Source organism: Arctopsyche grandis, unplaced genomic scaffold (genome assembly GCF_051622035.1).
Source record: "Arctopsyche grandis isolate Sample6627 unplaced genomic scaffold, ASM5162203v2 HiC_scaffold_121, whole genome shotgun sequence".
Taxonomy (NCBI): domain Eukaryota; kingdom Metazoa; phylum Arthropoda; class Insecta; order Trichoptera; family Hydropsychidae; genus Arctopsyche; species Arctopsyche grandis.
In genome coordinates this window covers 2,953-25,008 of record NW_027518467.1, presented here as the reverse complement: position 1 = coordinate 25,008, position 22,056 = coordinate 2,953, and the positions used below count along the sequence as shown (strand labels likewise).

Sequence of the window (22,056 nt, the reverse complement as noted above, 5' to 3'; positions counted from 1 at the left end):
ATTGACAATTATGATTGCTATTAAACGCCAAATTTAAACAAAAATAATTTATGTAATATTGTAAAAAGTGTTTTTTGTAAATAAAAATATTTATTCCTCTCTCTTCTTTAAATCCTTCTTCCCCTTTAATTCTTGCGAAGCATTTTAACTAAACAATAAATGTTTTTTAATAATTCTTCAGCAATTGGCTCCCATGTTTCGGATTCAGCTGATTTGCTGATGATGTGTTGTATATTTTTAGGTCTTTTATTATCTGTGGATGTTTTTCAAAATGAGAACTTAGAATTGATTTACAAAAGACTATTTGAAAAGCTAAAAATACTTTGTGTTTTCTTTCGTTGCACCAATCAACATGCCAGGAAATATCTTGTTTAATTTGTCTATTAAAACTGTATCATCTAAATTAAAATCAACTTATCTTTCTAAATGATTAATAATACGGCATAAAAAAACTAAAAATTGAACTAATGAGCTATCGGCGGTTTTATTCAATTTCACATTTTTCGCTTTTTACTAAATCATCCGAGTGTAGACTTATACTTATATAAAGAAGCCAATCAATGATCCAAAAAAATATGACTCGTTAATTTAGAATCATAACTTTTAGTAATATTATTTAAAGGACTTGTTTCTGAATATTTCAGCAATTCAGGCAAATATGTCTTCAATTCAGACAAATTTTTATCGAAAAAACCCGATCGAAAAGTATGAATTGGTAAATCAGAAGTATCGCAATAACTACTACTCTTTCCAAATAGTTCTAACGTGTGCCAAAACCAATCTACAAACTCTTTTCCGCTAGGTTTCTTCAAATTGCGTAATCTGCTGTTTAATAACAAAAACTTCTTAACAGCGGTTTTCACATCAGTTTCTTTAATGGTGCTCAGCTTTAAATTATCAAATTCATATTGATTCTCAACCCGCCATCTGTTTATAATCTCCAGTTGCACTTCAGATTTTTTTTAAATTTCTTTTTGTTCTTCATCAAGTTTTTCGGGACTTTTCTTGTTCTTTTTTGCAACACTTGTGTTTTTGGCTTTAGACCCATCTTCTGCTTTGGGTTCAAACAATTTCAAAGTAAATGTTATGAAATTAGTAAGATTTGTAGGAACAATTATTGTCCCGTTGTTTTTTTTTTCTTTCGTTTCCTGCTCTTGTTTTAAACGAACTGAAGAGATGATGTAAAGTTCTTCTATAATAGATCAATTTCTTTACTAGATCTATTAATAAATTTTTAAATTCATTTACAAGGGGATTTACCACAGAATTTACTTGTACAGTATCATTATTGACTTTTTGCTTGTTATGATTAGTGCTATCATTTCCAGTTTGATAAATACCTTCTTTTGAGTTTTGGAGTTTAACTTCTGAACTCGAATCTCTCTTTCTTTTAGAATCAAGAATGGCATTGGCGCCTTCTGGTTTAACATTAGAATTTTTATTTTGTAAGGTCTGGTGCCATCTTTCGAAACCGTATCAAGATCGGCATCAGCGCCAACTGTGTTTTCAGTCAAAAGTAAAATTTTTCTTTCTTTTGAAAGGCCAACTGGGTTTGCGAGATCATCTTCTAGTTTAGAATCTCCTTTTCTTTTACGATCAAGATTGACATCAGCACTTACAGAGTTAACACGAAATTTTATGTCGGGGTCTGCTAAAAGATATTTTATTTCGGCATCTGTCAAAAGTATAAACCCGATTCATCAGAGCTATTGCTAGTTTCCAAGCAATAAATAAACAAAAAAACAAATTTTGTGCGCTTTCTCATTTCTTTGACGGTAAAAATCTAAAAATTTTTAAATAAGATAAAGGGGTAAAAGGAGAATTAAGTACAAATCATCTCTGTCTAAGTAATAAAATATTGTAAGTAAGAGAACGAGACAACAAGTATTTTATTATTATATATATCTAACTTTTAATAAAGTCGAAGATTATCATATAACAAGTCTATTTAATATAACAAATTAATTTTAATAGTAAAATTTAATTGAGAAAAATAAAAGTTAGTGCTTGAGATAATCATTTGTATTTAAGTATATTTTATATATTCAACTTACCTTTTTCTCAAAAGAAAGATAAACCTCTCGATTATACCTTAAAAGCTATGTTTGAAAAATGAAAAACAAATACGAGAGTATTCACTTATGATTGCTATTAAACGCCAAATTAAAACAAATATAATTTATAAAATATTGTAAAAAGTGTTATTTGTAAATAAAAATATTTTTTCCTCTCTCTCTCTTCTTAAATCATCTTTCTCCTTTTTTCTTGCGAAGCATTTTTAACTAAACAATAAATGTTTTTTAATAATTCTTCAGCAATTGGCTCCCATGTTTCGGATTCAGCTAGATTTTCTGATGATGTGTTGTATATTTTTTGGTCTTTTATTATCTGTGGATGTTTTTCAAAATGAGAACTTAGAATCAATTTACAAAAGACTATTTGAAAAGCTAAAAGATACTTTGCGTTTTCTTTCGTTGCACCAATCAACATGCCAGAAAATATCTTGTTTAATTTGTCTATTAAAACTGTATCATCTAAATTAAAATCAACTTATCTTTCTAAATGATTAATAATACGGCATAAAAAAACTAAAAATTGAACTAATGAGCTATCGGCGGTTTTATTCAATTTCACATTTTCCACTTGTTACTAAATCTCCGGGTAAAGACTTATACTTATATAAAGAAGCCAATCAATGATCCAAAAAAATAAACTATGAGTGGTTTATTTAGAATAATAAGTTTTAATACTATTATTTAAACGACTTTTTTCTGAATATTGCGGCATATCTGGTTATTCCAGGATAACTCTAATCAAAGATCTTATCTAGCAGCTATAAAATTTTTAAAATAGACTTTTAGAAAAAACGGGCATGGAGCCAAGTTTACTCATCCCTGAAGAAGCGCTGTTTGTTTTAACAGTAATATTTATACTCATCCTTTTTCTTTAGGGCAGACACTAGTCCTAGTGACTGCTTAGTATCTAGGAGCGGTCAGTGAGGTACTGTCTCTAATTAAACTCCTAGTTAAGGTCAATGGAACATTTAGTTCTAAGGCGAGTCTACTTTCGACAAGAGGTATTAATAGCTATAAGGGTGTGTAGAGTTGTAGGGGAGACCTGATTTTGGCTGCATTTGTACTACTTTTAATAAATACCTTTTTTTAGTATCTAGGAGCGCGGGAAGAATCTTATGTGTTGTTGTAGAAGAATAATGAATAGCGCAGCAAAATACCCTAGAAAAACGTATTTAAAAAAATCGTGGAGTTTGTTAAACTCTTAAAGTGAAAATGCTTCTGCTTGGTCTTGGGCATCTGTTTAAATATCTTAAAGTAAATTGGTCCTTGTTATAATGTAATATAAGTGGATAAGACTCTTGGCTAATGAAATCAAGATTTCTTAGTTCACACGGAGAAACCCGGTGTTTAAGGGTCAAATCCGCAGCATAAAGGGGAATAAGAGCCCAATAACGAGTAAAAGTATCTAAGGGAAATGGGCTTACTTCTGTAACTGAATTTAGTTTTTTTGAAACCTGGCGGGAGAAAATTTTGATGTTTTTTTTTGGGGGGGGGGGAAACCCCTCTAGTTTAATTTGTATGCCAATCTTACACCTACAAATAAGTTGATTTGCTTTTTAACCTTTTTAATAAAGAAAAGTTTTTTGTAAAAATATTGTCACTGCTATAGAGTAATTGAAATTTTTTACTTTAAAAAACTACGTATAATTTATCGCTTCAATTTTAAACAAAACATCCGAATTCGGCGAATATATACAATGATAAAAACTTATAGTGGTAAAGCCTGTCTTACTTAATACTTTTAATTATTAAGCAAAACATAAAAATTCGGTAAATATATACAATGATAAAAACTTATAGTGGTAAAGCCTGTCTTACTTAATACTTTTAATTATTAAGCAAAACATTAAAATTCGGCGAAAATATAGAATGATAAAAACTTATAGTGGCAAAGCCTATCTTACTTAATACTTTTAATTGATTAATTTATTAAAAAGTGGCTTCTTCATTTTTCAGATCTTCGCCTTTATATTCAAATACAAATAAGTCTTTTTCCGTGAATTTTGAATTTTCAGGTTTTGATATTACATTAATTTCAGTATGTTTATCAATGTTAGAATTTTTTAAAAAATAATTAAATATATCTAAAAAAAATTCTTGATAAGCAAATATTAAGGAAAAAAATCCATTGATAAAAATGCTAAATCTTAGTAATTGTGGCAAAAAGACTAATGTTAATAAATAAGGTAAAAAAATAATAAGCATACCCTTTGGGTTTAAAACAAATTTGAATTTAGTTCCCTTCTCTAATCCATTAGAGCATTGTACTATAGCATTAGACAATAAATTAGATAAATATGAAGATTTGAATATTAAATAAAGAATAAAAGAAAGAGGCAACAAAATCATTAAGCGGCCTAAAACGCCGTATTTTTCATATGGCTTCCAACAAAGCAAACAATATTGTAAAAAGTAAACAGAACTAAGAAGAAGTGATTTTAAAGTGGTTTTATAAATAGAAAATTTTAGAAGACTAAGCGCTTGAGCCCCTTTGGGGCTGCTATCTGCAAACTTTTGGTTGTAAATTAAGAAAACCAAATTATTCTTTACATTATAAATGTTTAAACATGCAAAAGCCCAAAAGAATAAAAAAAGAAATAATAAAGAAATATGTGCATATTGATTCCCGCTAAACAAATTAGATTCTACTTCTACATTGTATAATGGGCCCAAAAACTTATTCATCATTCTTAAAAACCATATATGGCGAGCAACAGTGGCCATATATGACATAATAACGAAAGGTAACATATAATTAAAGAATCTGAGGAAATTAATATAAGATTCAGATAACACGAAATTCTTAAGGCGTTTAATCAATGGCAATCCAAATAATTTAAACATCGTATAAACAGTGTAAATGGCAAAAAAGCATATTAATAAAGAAGAAATAGTGATGCCATTAATATCAAGAAGCACTAATGAGAATATGCAAGAGATAATGAAAGAAGTTTCAAATAAAAATCTTAAAACCAGACTAATGATAATGGAAATAAGCAAAATAAGCAGGATAATTTTTTTAGTCATCAGCGTTATATAAATGGGTAATTTTAAAAGTATATCCAAAGTTGATTCAGTAGATGTGGGGTCTGAGTATAAAAACATTAAAAGATGCTGAATTAACAAACAGGCAAAGAGTAAGAAAAAATTAGATTTTCCAATTAAAGCTTTACTGAATGGCGTGGCGATATGAGGATAAGCATAAGAAAGAAGTGAATATCACAGACAAATACAAAAAGAAATAATATCAGAATATTAACAAAATCATAGTCCTCTGGTAAAACTACAATCGCCGTAAAATTTAGCCACTCTCGAAATAAAAATGCGCTGAGCTTACCTATTGCACTTGCACAGTTTTCTCCCAAACTCTCTGCTCCCGTTAAGAAAATATTGCCAAAATTGTGAATATTTAAATTAACCATGGGTAGGGAGTTAAAATTGTTTTTATATTTAAAAAAACTGTCAATATTACCCTTGAAAGAAATTGTTAATTGAGAATAAATGCGTGAAGATACTATTCACAAAACATAAACAATATGATCAGTAAAAAAGAAAATTTTAATCGTGTCAAGTTGATATAATTCATATAAAATCAAAAAAATTGCCTATTTAAAATTATTAAATTACTCAAATGTCATTAAATTCTATTTACAAAAATTATAAAGTTAAATTTAAATAATTAAAAAAATCAAGATGACAGAGCATGTTGAATAGCAACACATTAATTTTTTAACTAGAATATAATAATTAGGAAGGAATGATTTTGAGTATTTAATAATAGGGAATGATTTGTATCATAAATATTTAATTTATTGTATATAATCGAAGATATTCATAAAAAGTCTATTTATTAATTTTGTTAGCTTAAATGGCTATAATACACCAGTGAAAATAATCATAACAAGTCTATTAATTAGTGTTAGCTTGAATCCACCTTATATTCGTAATTAATTATGGTTGGTTTCTAGCTATTTAATAAAATACCCTTGTTTTAATTATCATCGACTATTAATTATAAATATTGGATTATGGCTATTTAATAAATACTTTTGTTATAATTGTCTTTGACTTAAAACAGCAATCTTTTTCAAAAAAATAACAATCATATTTTTCTAAAAAAATCTTTAAAGTTAAATTCACTACTTTTATTAATATAAAATTAGCTTAAACACCAAAATTTTAAATATTATTTTAGCAGTTTAAACTTATTCAAATGTTTTATTTAAGTTGGTTATATATTATACTTAAATAAATACCCATTTTTACCTCAAATTCCTTACTTAATGCAACTTATTTATTTGAGGTTTTAAATGGCCTTATTATTCAGGCGCCATACTTTCATGATTCTGCCACATTTTCCAGCATCTGGTTATTTGTCTTTTAATTTTTCTACTGTTTTCCTACATTATTGTATTTATGTCATCTTGTCAACATGCTAGAACATTTCCAATGGTTAAAAAATAGTAAGTAATGTTTAGTTTATAGCTAATGATATTTAATTAAGATCTATTAGACTTTAAATGTTTTTTTTAATACGATTTCTATACTTATCGTTAATCAAGCACCCATTTTTCTTTATTGTCTGGTAATGTTACATATTAATGGTTTTGGTAACGAAAAAAGCCAAAAAATATTAACGCAGCATTATAATTACGGTCGAAAATAAACATAACAAGTGTAATTATTAAATAAGATTAAATGGGTATAATCTTCTATTATTTTTAATTGCGTTTCTTAAAATTGTAAATTTTTGAAAAAATTAGCTATAATAGTTGGATTATAGCTTTTTAGCCAATAATATTTATTAAATACCCTTTTTATGATTATCTTCGGCTATAATTTATACATTAAATTAAAAAAATATTTCAAATTAGACAAATATGTTACACAATAACAATATAATGAAACTTATTTTTTTATGATAAAGTTGGCTTAAAATATTCTTCAACTGTTTGAAATAAAGGTGTTTTTTATTTAAAGAATTCTTTTTCCTGTAGCTCATATGGAAAATATAATGAAAATTGCGTTTGGGTCTAGATGAAACTTGAAATACCAAAAGAAAAAAACTCAGCATATTCTTTAAAAAAATGCTCGATAGCCGGCTTGTCATCCGATTAACTTTTGGGTTTCAAAAAACAGTTGTAGGAGTAAATTATCAACTTAAGAGTTTTCAGAAGTATTATTTAGACCACCTATTCTTTTCTTAGCCGTTTATGGCTGGGTTGGGTTCGTTTTGCACCAAAAGGGCTCTCAATCTATTTACTTCTTTTTGTTTTTTTTCTCTTTCAATCTTAAGTTTTTTATTCTCTCATCAAGGGCTTGTTGACGTCTTTTTAGAGCTGCTTGGAGGGCATCCTCCTCTTGTTGAATAGTTGATTTTACTGCATTAATTAAACCCATACAGATATTTAAAATAAAAGCCAATTTTCTAATCTTTAAATTCATTCTTAGGGTGTTTAAAAATTTTTTTTATAGAAAATGTAAGCCGCCAAAAAAATTAAATAAAAAATAAGAAAAACAGCATAAAAGACAGAATATGGTTTGAGTACTATAGATTTTTTTTCTGTTTATTTTTATTTTTCCTGCTTTTCTGTTTTTATTAATTTTTTTCTTTTTTACAGAGAAAAAAAGGGGAAAAGGAAATTAAATAAAAAAAATATATTCAGGGGGGAGTTGAAGACATTTTGTTTGGTCAATATTGTAAATAGAATTTAATGACATGGGGGGCATATTTAAAAGCAAAAAAAATTAGCTTTATCAATCTATTTCTCTTTCCCCTCCTTTTAATTTTTTAAGGAAATAATTTAAACAAAATATTAGATAATTAATAAAAATTATTTTAATGTAATAAAACCAAAAAAAGTAGTGTTTTAATGAAGATTTTTACAATACTGGGGTTTTTATAAACTAATTAAAAAATACTAGCAAAACTGAAAGTGGTGTTTTTCAAGCAATAAATTTATTTTTGGAAAACATGAAGGTGTTTGCATTATTTGGCACACTTAAAATTATAAAAAAACATTTTGGCAGTTTCTATTAACAAAATATCAATGTAATACCTACAAAACAATTAGGAAAAAAACTAGTGTGTAAATCTAAAAACCTGGCCGCAGATAAATTTGATCTGATGGTGCTAATAAATTATAGGATGCTCAATAGTAAACAAAGAAGCAGGTTTTGATACCCAGCCAAATGCTTAAAATCACAAGTAAATGTATCCCCATTCAAAAACTTTGCTGCTGTATATTCTCGTAATATATTTATTAATAAAACCATTCCTGTTCTCCAAACATTGTATTGTTTACTTTATTCAAAATTTTATAAGAAAAATTACAAAAAGATGGAATTTTGAATGCCATGCCCATCAGAAAGATTCTGAATTGTTTTTTCTAAAATTAATTTCAAAAGGAGAGTGGTGAATTATCAAGTTATGTCGAAATGGTAATGATATTAAGGTTTAAAGTTTTTAAATTTTTAATTACAAGTTTCTACAAATTTATCTTAGAAAAAACTTTCACGATCATTATGTTTAATTCTTCAACTTCCCTTGGCCATCTTACTCTTCGATACTACTTCTTCGTAAAAAGAAATGCCAAAAAAACATCCATAAGAACTAGTGTTTGAATGCATGTTTTAATCTTGTTTTTTTTTCTTTATCCATTCTAAAATTAAAAAAAAGTATAAATAACTTGATTAACAAGAGCATTTATTTAGCAAAAAATGAGGTCACGAAGAGGAAGATAACCTAAAATATGGGAGGTTTAACAGTGAAGATGCTAGAAGCATCGGCGAAAATAAACTCCCAAGGCGAAAGATAATGTCATTTTAAACCTTTAAAAATTAATTTTAATCATTTTAGTCCAAAGATAAGCATAAAAAGCTTATTTATTTAGTAAAAAGTATTGGCTTTAGTTTTTTTTTGACAGTATGACACTGTCTATAAAAAAACACCAGCTCTAGGTCAATAAGGAAATTATTCTTATGTCTAGTAAGACAGAAGGGCACTGTCTATAATTAAACGCCAGCTCAAGGTCAATGGTACATTTGGCCCTATGGCTAGCTGAATATCGACAGTAGGTACTAAAAGCTATAAGGCTTGTGTAGGGTCTTAGTGACGACCTGATTTTTGCTATGTGAGAACTACTTTTTAAATAAATACCACTTTTCTTAGTATTTGCTTTAAATAGCTATAATACAACCATTAAAATAACCACAAATTTCTACTATGTCACATACGTCTTTGAGTAATATTTGTGAAAATTGTAAATAATTAAAACTGCCCAATAGTTCTCTTAAGCCAATTAGTAATAATTATGTTGTTGTATTTTTAATCTAAACTAGATTAAAACATTAATTTTTATTAAAAGTTAATTAAGAAATAATTTTCTTACTTTATTAAAGTAAGAAAAACAAAGTGCGCCCTCACATTTTTTTCAAAGTTCAATTTAATTGTGTTTCCAATTATTCAAGCATCTATATTTTGATTTTGTTTAAATTTTTAATTGATAGCAAGCTATTAATTATAAATTTCACAAATCTCATTTAAGCTAAATTAAAACATTACTTGTTAATTAAGCAATGCCTTAAATAAACTTTTCAATCATCACCTCATGAAGATATTCACAATAACATTTACTGGTATTGCTGCATTTGTATTAATTGAAAAAGACTTTTACGAAGGTGATCATTATTCCGATTCGGCAGATATTGAGGGTATTTCTAACAAAGAAAATTACAAAGCTTGCAGACATTTCTGGATGCATGCTGATGCACTTAGCTATTTCATCAGATGTGCGCTTTTATCAACAGAGGAATTTTCCAATTTTGTTAACAAGTTTAATATTGCATTGGGTGACAACAGCATAGAAAATGAAGAATTTTATAAAGCGAGCAAAGATGTATGTTTTGCAAATGATATTCCAAGCTGTGTTTCTTTCTTTAAAAATGTAGAACGTCATTATATAAAAATATGTTGGAATGTTATTGAGAAAAATTATTTTCCTAAAATGAAGTTATTTTGTTATACAGCTTGTAAAAAGAATTTTACTTTTTCTAGTTTGTGCAATTTAGGGATTGTTGATATAAGAGGAGTTTGTATTATATTAAGAAAGGCATTACCTAAATGTTTTTATGACAAATTTAACTTTGATATTACAAATATTAAAAAAGAGATTGATCTTTTATTTAAAAAAAACATTAATTTACTATCTCGTGAAATGCTGGATATTTCTTCGGATAATTTCCCTGCAGTTGGAGAATTAACTACCGATTCTGCTCCAAGAAACATCCCCGAATCTGAGAGGTTGCATTTTTTCGGCAAAAGAATAAACAAATGTGTTACAATTTTGATGAACAACAAAACTTTAAAAAGATCAACTAAATGTGGATTAATTCCACTTATTCAAAGAGATACTTTCTCTATTTTAAGCAGTTTTATAACCCCTAGGATCGGTACTCTTGATTAAATTTTTGAAGTTTTTTTTAATTAACCTTTAAAATTAATTATTATTCTTTTTATCTAAAGACCTATTAGACATTAAGGGTTATTTATTTAAGCCCATTTCAACATTTATTGTTACTACTTAAAATATTTACTGGCAATAAGGGTATTAATCTTGGTTGTTTATAGAAACTTTATATTTTTAACATAACCCTTAATCAAGGTTTACATACTTTTTACGATACTACATTGGGGTCTTTAGAGTGCCACACATGTTTACGGAAGAAAATGTGAAGATGAAATGTTTGAAAAAGGCATCTAAGGATAAGTCAACATGGGGCTGTTAATTACTAGGAAAAATAGTTCGAATAATTATATGCAATTATACGGTTGTTGTCAAATCTACTCCCTCAAATTATTTAATTTGGGGTTTTAATTAAATAAATACCTATAAAATGTTTAAAATTAATAAGTGATGTGAATTATTGTTACATGAATATATTCTGTTCATTTACCAAAGGTCACGGATATTTTAATAAAAATAAAAGCTTTAATTAAATTATTAATAATTTAAGCCTACAATACACTAATTTTCTAATATATTAAAAATACATATTATCCGAAAAATGTAGTGGTAAAGTGTAAATAAAACAGTAAAGTGCCGAGACATTAATTATTTACTAAGCTGCAAATTTCTAACTTTTCATAGGCGAAAAACTTTGTAAAATAAAAAAATGATTAAGCGCTTGTTTAAAGGGGTTGGAATATGGACATTTAGCCATTAATATTAAATAAATACCCTTCCTATGATTATTTTCGCCTAGATAATTGTTAAAGTTGCCCCTATCTCATTAAATACGTTTAGCACAAAGGAAACTACCAAATAATCATTAGCACCTTGGAGCTAAAACTGGAGTTTTACAAGATTATAAAAGTAATAGTAGAGCAGAAAGATTGAATAAACCATTGAGGGAATTTTTATGAAAAAAGAAAGTTAATTGTCACTAGATTTAATTTTAGGAAGAGCAAGGGTCAGATACAAAAAAAAAATCGGATTTAATGAAAAGTGGTTGCCTTACAGCAAAAAAAGAAGTTGCCCACAAAACTCTGGGAGGCCCCTATAGCATTTCTATCCCTTTGCCGACAGTCGGCGAGCCTTAGGACTAAGTGTCCCATTGACCTTGAGCTGGCGTTATATTTAGAGACAGTACCATACTGTCTTGTTTGATAGTTTTGTCAGTTGAGAGACTCTTGTCTCGTAGCAAAAACTGAACCCTATGGTATCAGTCATATGATTACTACCAAGACAGAAAACCCAACAACCAACTAAAATTAGTACACACTTTCTGGCAGAAAAAGAGGTACTAAAGTACATTCCGTTACATTACAATTCCATTCCATTTCGATTCAAATCCCCGCGCGTTACACTATGTTCCAGAAATAAACTGCCTGTTCTCATACATTACTCTGTTTTTCCTGTTTGGCTTCCTTAACTTTCACTCTCCTGAGAAGTGCCAACTTCTCATGGAAAGTATCAATCCTACGACTTTCTTTTAATAAAAGTTCCTTATCACAGCTGTTTTTTAGACGGCCTTTCAGCATATAACTCAATAACTTGTCCTTCCAACCAACTTCCGATTCCATTGCTTTAAAAATTCTAATGATGTTATCAAGGTACTCATACCTATGAACATCCATGGTTTTACAATCCGTTACCCAATGCCTATAATTATCTGGTGCGATTTCGTTACATAACAAACACTTATCTTTAAATTCTTCTTTAATTTCGCCTCTACCAACCAACTGGAGCCTGTTAGGCTGAGTCCCAGTCCTTACTTCTAAAATCAACCTAAAACCATTGGGTCAGATACAACAACCTGCACTTGGCAATTAACATGAGGCCAGAAGAGGCTTGGGAATGTGCCAAAGAAGAATTGAAGATTAAGAACAAAAAAAGAAGTCCTTATGTGAAAAGATTTGAGAAGAGGTTCGGAGATAAATTTGTAAGTAAACAAGGAGTAGCGATTAAAGAATTGATTAATCAGAAAAAAAATCAAAGATTTTGAGAACCCGAGAAGATCCTTATGGAGCAGGAGAAGCCACTTATTATGTTAAAAAAGATAGCAAGATTGAAAAAAGAATACAGACGGATTTAAATTTAATTCCAGTGAAATAAAAAGGCTCAGAAACCTAGTGGGTGGAGTTAAAGTTGTCATTTCATTAAATACTTGAAAAATTATGGTTTTATTATAACCATTTAAGCTAATACTCTTTAATAAATACCCCTGTTATGATTATCTCCGACTTTTATAATTAAAAACAAAAAAATTACTTTAAATAAAAAATGCTTTATTACTCAATAGATATCACCTCATTTATCTTTAAAATTGTGTTTACTAAGTCGGTAGCCATTTTCAATTGCCTTGTTTTACTTTTTAATGTTTCAAAAATACCTGCCTTTTTCATATTTTTCTCCCCATTTTCTAAGCAATCGACGCCAAAAGTATAATCATTTCCTGCAATCTGCAATTCTCTTAACTTTTCAACGCATTCAATAACTTCTAATCCACTATTTTTAGCTAAAGTAAATGGAATTTCTAAAAGTGCTTTAGAAAATGCTTTAATTGTTTCCTCTTCTTCACATGTAAATTCTTTTGCTTTTTTATCTAAAAAAATTGATAAATTTATTTCACAACTACCTCCGCCATATACAATTCTTCCACAAGTTATAATATTTCTAATAGCACAAAGTGCATCATGAATAGATCTTTTAGCCTCTTCAATAACATATTCGGTACTTCCTCTGACCAGAATTGTAACGGCTTTATTTTTATTTGAATTTTCAATTGTTATTATTTTATCACTTGTAGTTCCAAGACTTTGTTCTGTAATATTTGCAATTCCTAAAGATTGTTCATTTAAATCTTCGAATCTAGCAATTATAGATCCACCAATATGTGCGGCAATCAACCCAAGTTCATTGCCACCTACCCACCTAATAGAAGGAATATTGTTTTGCATTAACATAGAATTGGCCTCATCATCAAATCCCCACTGACAAATAACTACATTAGCTTTACAAGCTTTAATACTTTCCAACATTTCATCAAATTTAGCTTTTTGATAGATTTCTAAATTTTTATACTCTTCAACGGTTGAAATAAGTAAAGAATTTTTATTTTTTAACTTCGGTGGCTCAAATGGACAAGAAAGTAAAGCAATTTTTGCATTTGAAACGGTTTTATTCATCTGTTGATGTGAAAATTCCCTTTTAATAACCAAACCTTTAATAAGTTTAGTTTCAGCCAAACTTCTCCCAACGGTAGATTGAATAGAAATAAGCTCTAAATCTAAATCTTTTCTACTTAAATCTGCTACTCCTAGAGCGGCCTCAACACAAAGGACAGAAAAATCACAAGAAGAAACAATTTTAGAGCCCAAAGAGGTAGATGCGGCCTTCAATAAGCAAGAATTTAAATCTACTACTTCCTCAGAAATTGTAATTAAATGCTCTTCTGCTAATGAAAGGGCTAAATTAAACCCCTCGGAAATTTTTATGGGATGGATCCCTTTTTCTATTAAAATTTTAGCTTGATTTAAAATAGCCGCGGCAAGAATAACAATTGAAGTGGTCCCATCACCGACTTCTTCATCTTGAGATTTACTCAATTGTAAAATTAATTGAGAAACGGGATTATTTGTCATATCCATTTCTTGTATAATTGTAGCACCATCATTTGTTACTTTAAAATTACCATCTTTATCGACTAATATTTTATCCATTCCCGTAGGCCCAAGGGAAGTACAAATAAAACTAGAAATGTTGTTAACTGTATTTATGTTAGTAAAAAGACATTCTTTCCCACTTGTTACAACGGAATCGACATCTTTTAACTGAAAAGATTGTCCAAGCTCATCGCTTAAAATCTGTGACATGTAAGGGATAAAAAAAAAGAAATTACTGAAAGTGTAAAGAATAAGTAGAGGAAATACAAAAAGAGAACATTGAAATTAAATCTTGAAAGGAAAAAATGACTAAACATCTTAAATGCAAAAATTAATTAATCGAGTAAAAGTGCTAAAACTAAAACATTGAAGGGGCATCTTTAAACGAAAAACTAGATAGTCGAGTAAAAGTGCTAAAGGTAAAACTAGAACGCTGAAGTAAAATGGTAAAACTAGATAGTCGAGTAAAAGTTCTAAAACTAAAATATTGAAGTGGCATCTTTAACGAAACCATTACATTTGTGTAAAAGTGCTAAAGGTAAAACCAGAACGTTGAAGTAAAATTTTCAATGGTAAAACAAGGACATCGAAGTGAAATGTTAATTACAAAATGGAAAAAAGTGCAAAATAATTTGTAAAAGATTAAAGGATTAATTAGAATATAAAAATATTTTATAACAAATTAGATTTTATTTCCAAGCCGATATACATGCAAAGTGAAATTATAACATATTTAATAACCTAAGAAGTCTCATTTATCTCTTTCACAAGACATACAGAAATAAATCTCAAGACTAAAGTAATCATAAATCACTAGTCTAAAAAAGAGGGTTTTAAAAAGGGAAAGGGCTTGTATCTAAGGATTTATTTTAATACGAGGCAGCTTTTATACATAATTATTTAAAACGAAGATGGAGAATTAATATTGTTGATGGCGGGTTCCCTTTAAAAAGGAAACCTGTTAATTAGAATTAAAGTATGACATATACAGTAGGATATATATTATACTTAAAAAAAACACATGTTCACCTCAAACTATACTTATAATAAAAGATTTGTTGCCTCAAAATCTTGCTTACAATATTTTATAAATAAGACAGAGATGATTTGTCCTTTATTCCCCTTTTTACCCCTTTATCTTATTTAAAATTTTTTAGATTTTTACCGTCAAAGAAATGAGAAAGCACACAAAATTTGTTTTTTTGTTTATTTATTGCTTGGAAACTAGCAATGACTTAAGAATCACCGGTTCATCAGGCACACACAATAATTCTTCGGAGCCAAATGGTTCTAGATCAAACTCAGATCTTAAACGAAAGCGCAAAAGTTCTCATGATAGCTCATCCGACGCTGATGACATTCTTCCTTCTAAAAGAACAAAGGATTTGAGTTCAGAATATAACCCCCCAAACTCACAAGAACCACTTGACCTTTCACAGAAAAGATATTTGAATTCAGAAGATAAACGCCAAGACCAACAAGCACCACTTGACCTTTCAAAAAAAAGAAAAATTTTACATTTGACTGAAAAAACAGTTGGCGCTAATGCCAATCTTGATTCTGAAGGAAAGGGGGATTCGAGTTCAGTAGCAGGTATTAATCAAACTGGAAATAATAGCACTCATGAAATGCAAAAAGTAAATTCTGTGGCAAATCCCCTTGTAGATGAATTTATAAATTTATTAATAGATCCAGTAAAGAAATTGATTTATTATAGAAGAACTTTACATCATATCTTCATTTTGTTTAAACAAAGAGCAGATAACAAAAGGACTGATCATGTTAAAATAATAATTGTTCCTAAAAATCTTACTAGTTTCATAGAATTGACTTTGGATTTTTTTAAAGCAAAAGAAGCCAATAACACAAGTGTTGCACAAGACGAAGTTAAAAGTCCCGAAAAAATTGAAGAAGAACAAAAAATAAAAAAAAAAGAATTAAAGGAGCAACTGATGTTTTTGAACGACGAACTGGCCAAGACTAAAAATAAATTTGAAAATTTAAGGCTGAGCACCATTAAAGAAACTGATGTGGAACCCGCTGTTAAGAAATTTCTAGATGTAAGCACCGAATTCCGAAATTTGAAGAAACCTAGTGGGAAAGAGTTTGAAGATTGGTTTAGGCACACGGTAAGACTATTTGGGAAGGATAGTAGTTATTTTGATACTTCTGATTTATTAATTCATTTGTTTCAATCAGTTTATAATTTGTCAGTTTTTTTCGATAAAAATTTGTCAGAATTGAAGCAATATTTGCCGGAATTGCCTGATATGCCACAATATTCAGCCACAAGTCATTTTAAAAATATTACTAAAAGTTATAATTCTGAATTAACGAGTCATAGTTTATTTTATTGGATCATTGATTGGCTTCTTTATATAAGCATAAGTCTACACTCGGATGATTTAGTAAAAAGCAACAAATGTGAAATTTCCTTGGATAAAACCGCTGATAGCTCATTAGTCCAATTTTTAGTTTTTTTATGCCGTATTATTAATCATTTAGAAGGATCAGTTGATTTAAAGTTAGATAATACAGTTAACACAGACGAATTAAAGGAGATAGTTTCTAAAATGTTGCTTGATACGCAGAATGAATTCGCAAAGTATCTATTAAATTTTAATAGTGTCGTTTTTAAATCGATTCTAAAGTCTCATTTTGAAAAAAAACAACAGAGAATAAAAGACCTAAAAATTTACAACACATCATCAGAAAATCTAGCTGAATCAGAAAAATGGAAGCCAATTGCTAAAGAATTAGTAGATAACATAAGTAATTTAGTTAAAAATGCTTTGCAAGAAAAAAAGGATAAAGATGATTTAAAGAAGAAAGATGAATAAATATTTTTATTTACAAAAAACACTTTTTACAATATTACATAAATTATATTTGTTTAAATTTAGCTTTTAATAGCAGTAATAAGTGAATGCCCACATATATACCCATTTTGGTAATTAAAAATAGTATAAATAATCATTTTTTTTTTAAATTTTAAAATCTATTTATGCAAAAGTTTCTAAATTTTATTTGTTGTTTTAAATTTAGTTTTCTGCATAAATTATTAAATATGACAAAGAAAATAAAAGTTTTTAAAGATTTTACTTATTATTCTTTAATAAAAGAAGCTATTTATTCTACTAAAAATATGCAAGCTACAGTTAGTGAAATCTTTAATTATTTTATTTTACGTTTTCCAACTCTTTTTATGTCATTTAATTCAATGACTTGGAAAGGTAACATTAGACAGGCACTTTCAAAGAATCCAGAATTTATTAAAATGCAAAAAATTGGAAGTAAAAAAGAGCATTTTTGGTCTCATAGACCTTTAGAAATTTTAGAAGAAGAAGAAACAAAGGCTTTTAGAAATAAATTGTTAATTACTGAAAATACAGAGAAGATTTGTGTAGAAAAATACCCAAATTATGTAAAACAGAGAAGAACATTTGAAATTGGAAATGGGAATTCGAGTGGAAATGTGAGTCGTTTTGTGGGAAGTAAATCTGGATTTTGTAGTGGATCAAGAAGATTGGGTAGTAGATCAGATGTGAAAAGTAGATTTAATACAGATGAGTTGATAAATGAAACAGATAAAATAAATATAGATGACCCAGGGAATAAATTAAATAGAATTGATAATGGAAGAGGGTATAACACTATTGATAATATAAATGACTCTAATGTAAATAAATCGGAAAATCTAATAAATAAAAGTTTTATTAAAAAAGAAATAGAAGAAATGTTTTCTTTTTGTGATGAGGATGAGAAAGAAAAAGAATTTGATTGGGATTTGTTATGAAAATATTTAATAAATAAAATTTTTGATATTTTTTATTAGTATTTAATAAATCCAGATTAACATATAAAAAGAAAAAAGGGAAAGGGCTCTTTACTTATACCGTATTAACATATAAAAATAATTAAAGATTTGATATTGTTTTTGATATGTTAAAATATTGATTTTTTTTTCGTTTTAGCTCAGTATTAATTAAGTTCGGATGCTCGAGAAAGTGAGCCTTTTGAGTTTTAGCGGCTGTAAAAATTCTCAAACTCACTACTCAGCCGAAAAATATATGACAGGGAGTTCATCCTGTCAGCCATATATTTTTACACCAATTAAAAACTTTTTGCTACTAAAGACTGTATATGTTGTTAAAATTACACATAAGTAAGTACCTGTAATACAAAAAGAAACTAAATATATACATAAATCTATTTAAGTAGTGGATTTATTTAAAACGTCTAAAATATTTAAGTAGCAGCTAAATTATTTTGTGTGAAACAATTTTTGAGAGGGAAGGTTTGTGACTCTAAATGACTAGTAAATTGTACAAGAGTTAACCTGAGGTGGTTTTTTGCAGCCAAAATCTTATTCACTGGTAAAACTTCTGCATTTTGCAGAGAAATGTCAACTGTGTAGTTGTTCAGTGAGAAGCTCTAAACCTTAGAAAGAAAAATAGTCTTCAAGATTGGTTTAAAGATTCGATACACAACTCGAACGGTAAGAATTATAGTAAAAAGAAGTCTAATAAGATATAGAAAATCGTATAAATAATAAGAATAATTGTTTTATGTTTTTTGTTAATTCCTGTGAAAAAACTTATTATTTAATGTAAACAAACTCAATTCTACTTAAATTAAAAATTAAAGAAAAAAAGCCAAAACCCAAAATTTATTGTTGTTTTGTAATTCAATACGCAAAGTATAATTATTTAAATTTACTTAGGTTTTATTATAGCGTTTTAAGCTAATAATATTAAATAAATCCCTTTGTTATGATTATTCTCGGCCATTTTTTCAAAATATTCTAAGGGACTTTTAATTCAATGGAAAAATTGTTAAATAAAGATCTGATGATATTTTTTCATAAAGACAACATTGTTTTGTGCTTTCGAAGGTGGTGTTAGCTCTACAACAAAAAAGTATTTAATCATCAAGGGTATTTATTTCAATTAGTTTTTAAAGGCTTGATAAAATAGTTGAGTAATATTTTATATTTATGTGTATTTATTACAAAAAAACATTATTTGCTAAAAATTATCAATTTATTTTGGCAAAAATTTAAATTTTAGACATTAGAAATAACATAATTTGAATATTTTTTGCTTTGTAAATAGAAAAATTCCTGCATCTTACAAGTGATACCGCCTGTTATTGATCTTAAATAAATGGAATTATAAAATAGTGCAGTAAATCTTTTGTCGAGCAAAAAATTATATTTTAGGAGCCGTTTTTAATTAGATTTTTATTAACCACTTTGGCTGAGTGCTGGTCTCTTATTGATTACATATGCCAGTTTTATCTCAATTCTGGTGTTTGGTTTTTTATAAAGATTGATTAGCACATATGGAGTCATCTTTAATCCGTTTATCAAGACAGTATGGTACTGTCTATAATTAAACGCCAGCTCAAGGTCAATAAGACACTTAGTCCTAAGGCTAGCCGACTGTCGGCAGAGGGATAGAGATGCTATAGGGGCCCGGACCCCAGAGTTTTGTAGGAAACTTCTTTTTTTGCTGTAGGCAAACACTTTTCAATAAATCCGATTTTTTTTTCTTTAATCCGTTTTTTAAATATCAATTTAATGATAATGCTCATATACTTTTACGATTTACGATAAAGCTTAAATATATATGAAGATTTGGGCTTAATTTAAATTGAAAATTTTTGTTGCTTATAATAATTGTTGTTCTCTGAAGACCTATTAGACATTAAGGGTTATTTATTTAAGACTATTTCAACAATAATTGTTGTTAATTAGAGATCTATTAGACATTTCGAGTTGTTTATTGAATACCATTTCCCAAATAATTAATTAATTACCTTAAAATATAAATTCAGACAATTTATAGTTGCTAAACTATGGTGTTTTAGCTTTATGTAATTAAATTAATTTCACGATTTAAGATTTAAAGAAAAAACAATTAATTTTAAAAAGATTTGCACATAATATTATATTTGATTATGATAAAATGTAGATAAAATATTATGACTTTGATTTCTATAAGATGTGCCCTAATAGAAAATTAATGATTCAGATAAGATCTGGCAAAATGATAATTAATTTGATTTTTACGAGAATTACAGGCGGGAATATTACATTGAGTTTGATTAGAAGGAACCGAAGTAAAATTCATTCGATTTAATAAAAATTAATAAATTAAAATAATTTTAATTGAACAAAAAGTGACTAAGATTTGATTTTATCATTTTTTTTAAAAACGTTTTTTTATAAAGACCAATTAGACATTAAAGGCTTTTTTGAATAGTTTTTCAACAAGTATATGGCGATGACAAGGTATTATTTGTGTTTTATGTAACGGGATACCAATATTTGAATTAATTTAAATATTATATGCCAATTGTTTTCGGGATCCTTAAAAGCAAACTTCGTTTATTATTTCTATATAAAAATTATATTCTAATTATGTAAAACGTACATCAATTAATAATATGCCATTTTCTCCTTTTCAAAAAAGTTCGCATAATTAGACTTCAAAGCATTTCTTTTCAGGCAGCGGCTAATTTAATTTAAAAAAATGCTTATTATTAAAGGAGTTTTAATATAAGTAATTTGCTATGGCTTAAATTTCTAAAAATATTTTTTAAGGCTTAAAAAAATTAAACTTTGTAATTGATTTCGAGATATTAAAAATTTAAATGGACAAGTTGTTAAAAGTGTTAAAGTTAACCCTATATCATTAAATTCTATTTATAATAAGAAAAGTTGTAAACTACATAAAAACTTATCATTAATTCTCTTATCAAGTCCTTTTCTAACAATAAATTCCAAGCATTATTAGACTAGGAGTGATTATAAGCCTTAAAGAATAGCATAAGCTGTTTTTAATTTATAATCTAGAAACATTGAGTAGTAATAGTTTTTAGGTTAAAACAAAAAAAAAGTAGTTAAATAAACATTAAAATTCAATGATTTTTATTTTAAAAAAAATATGATTAAAAATACAAAAATGACAATTACGTTATTTAATTTTTTCTGGTAAGTTCAGGGAGTGAGAATTGTCTGCTTCCACCAGATTGGATGACGTAGCTTTTTAATAGAGATGAAAGTTCTACATCTGATGTAATTGCTGAGTTAATATGCCTTGGAGACATCTTTTTCTTTTTTTCACCTTCAACATAAATCTTTCCTCCATCAAGGATTTCAAGTAAAATATATGTTAAACCAGAAGAAATCGCTTTAAGAGCATCTTTGCTGACTCTCATTTTAGTTTGTTTCTTAACAATTCTTTTAATGTGTGCAGATTTAAAAGTAGTTACTACTCTTTCTCTTGCCTCTTGTGTGACAGCTGTTTTATGATCTTTCTTTCCTGATTTGCCTGGTGCCATATTAGGGGGGGTAGAATTTATTGAATTTATAGTTGTTTTTGGAGGGAAGGTTATATTTTCCCGCCAAATTGTAAAAATGCTCTAAATTGATGGTTTTGAGAGGATTAGAAACAAAAAATTGTTTTAACAATAATCGATTGAGATAAAAGAATTTGTAAATGTATGACCTTTACACAAATGATTTTAAATGTTTTTTGGGTTGTCTTCTTACTTGTTATAAGACCGTAATAAATCAATGGATAAAACCTAAAGGACTTATCTAAAAGGTCTAAGAAATAGATTAAACAAATGAAAAAGATAACAACACTTATTGTTTTCTATATAAAAAAGTTGCGGAACTTTGCTAATTTCTTTTCTCAAGTATTTACTTTTAAAGCTTCATTGAAGTAATAGGAATGAACTGAATTGAAAGAAAAGAGAAACAAGTTGTTTAGAGTAAGGCGCGCCGGGGTTATTCATGTTTAGATA

At 28.0% G+C, this 22,056-nt stretch overlaps 2 protein-coding genes across 2 annotated transcripts; both read right to left on the bottom strand.

The window, feature by feature from the left end:
* Nucleotides 1-12,867: 12,867 nt before the first annotated feature.
* On the bottom strand, nucleotides 12,868-14,451 carry LOC143921990 (uncharacterized). Its single transcript, XM_077445286.1, has one exon. It carries the CDS (start codon nucleotides 14,449-14,451, stop codon nucleotides 12,868-12,870), a length of 1,584 nt encoding a protein of 527 aa, XP_077301412.1.
* Nucleotides 14,452-21,225: 6,774 nt separating this feature from the next.
* On the bottom strand, nucleotides 21,226-21,588 carry LOC143921989 (uncharacterized). Its single transcript, XM_077445285.1, has one exon. The coding sequence runs from the start codon at nucleotides 21,586-21,588 to the stop codon at nucleotides 21,226-21,228; it is 363 nt and encodes a 120-aa protein (XP_077301411.1).
* Nucleotides 21,589-22,056: the final 468 nt, after the last annotated feature.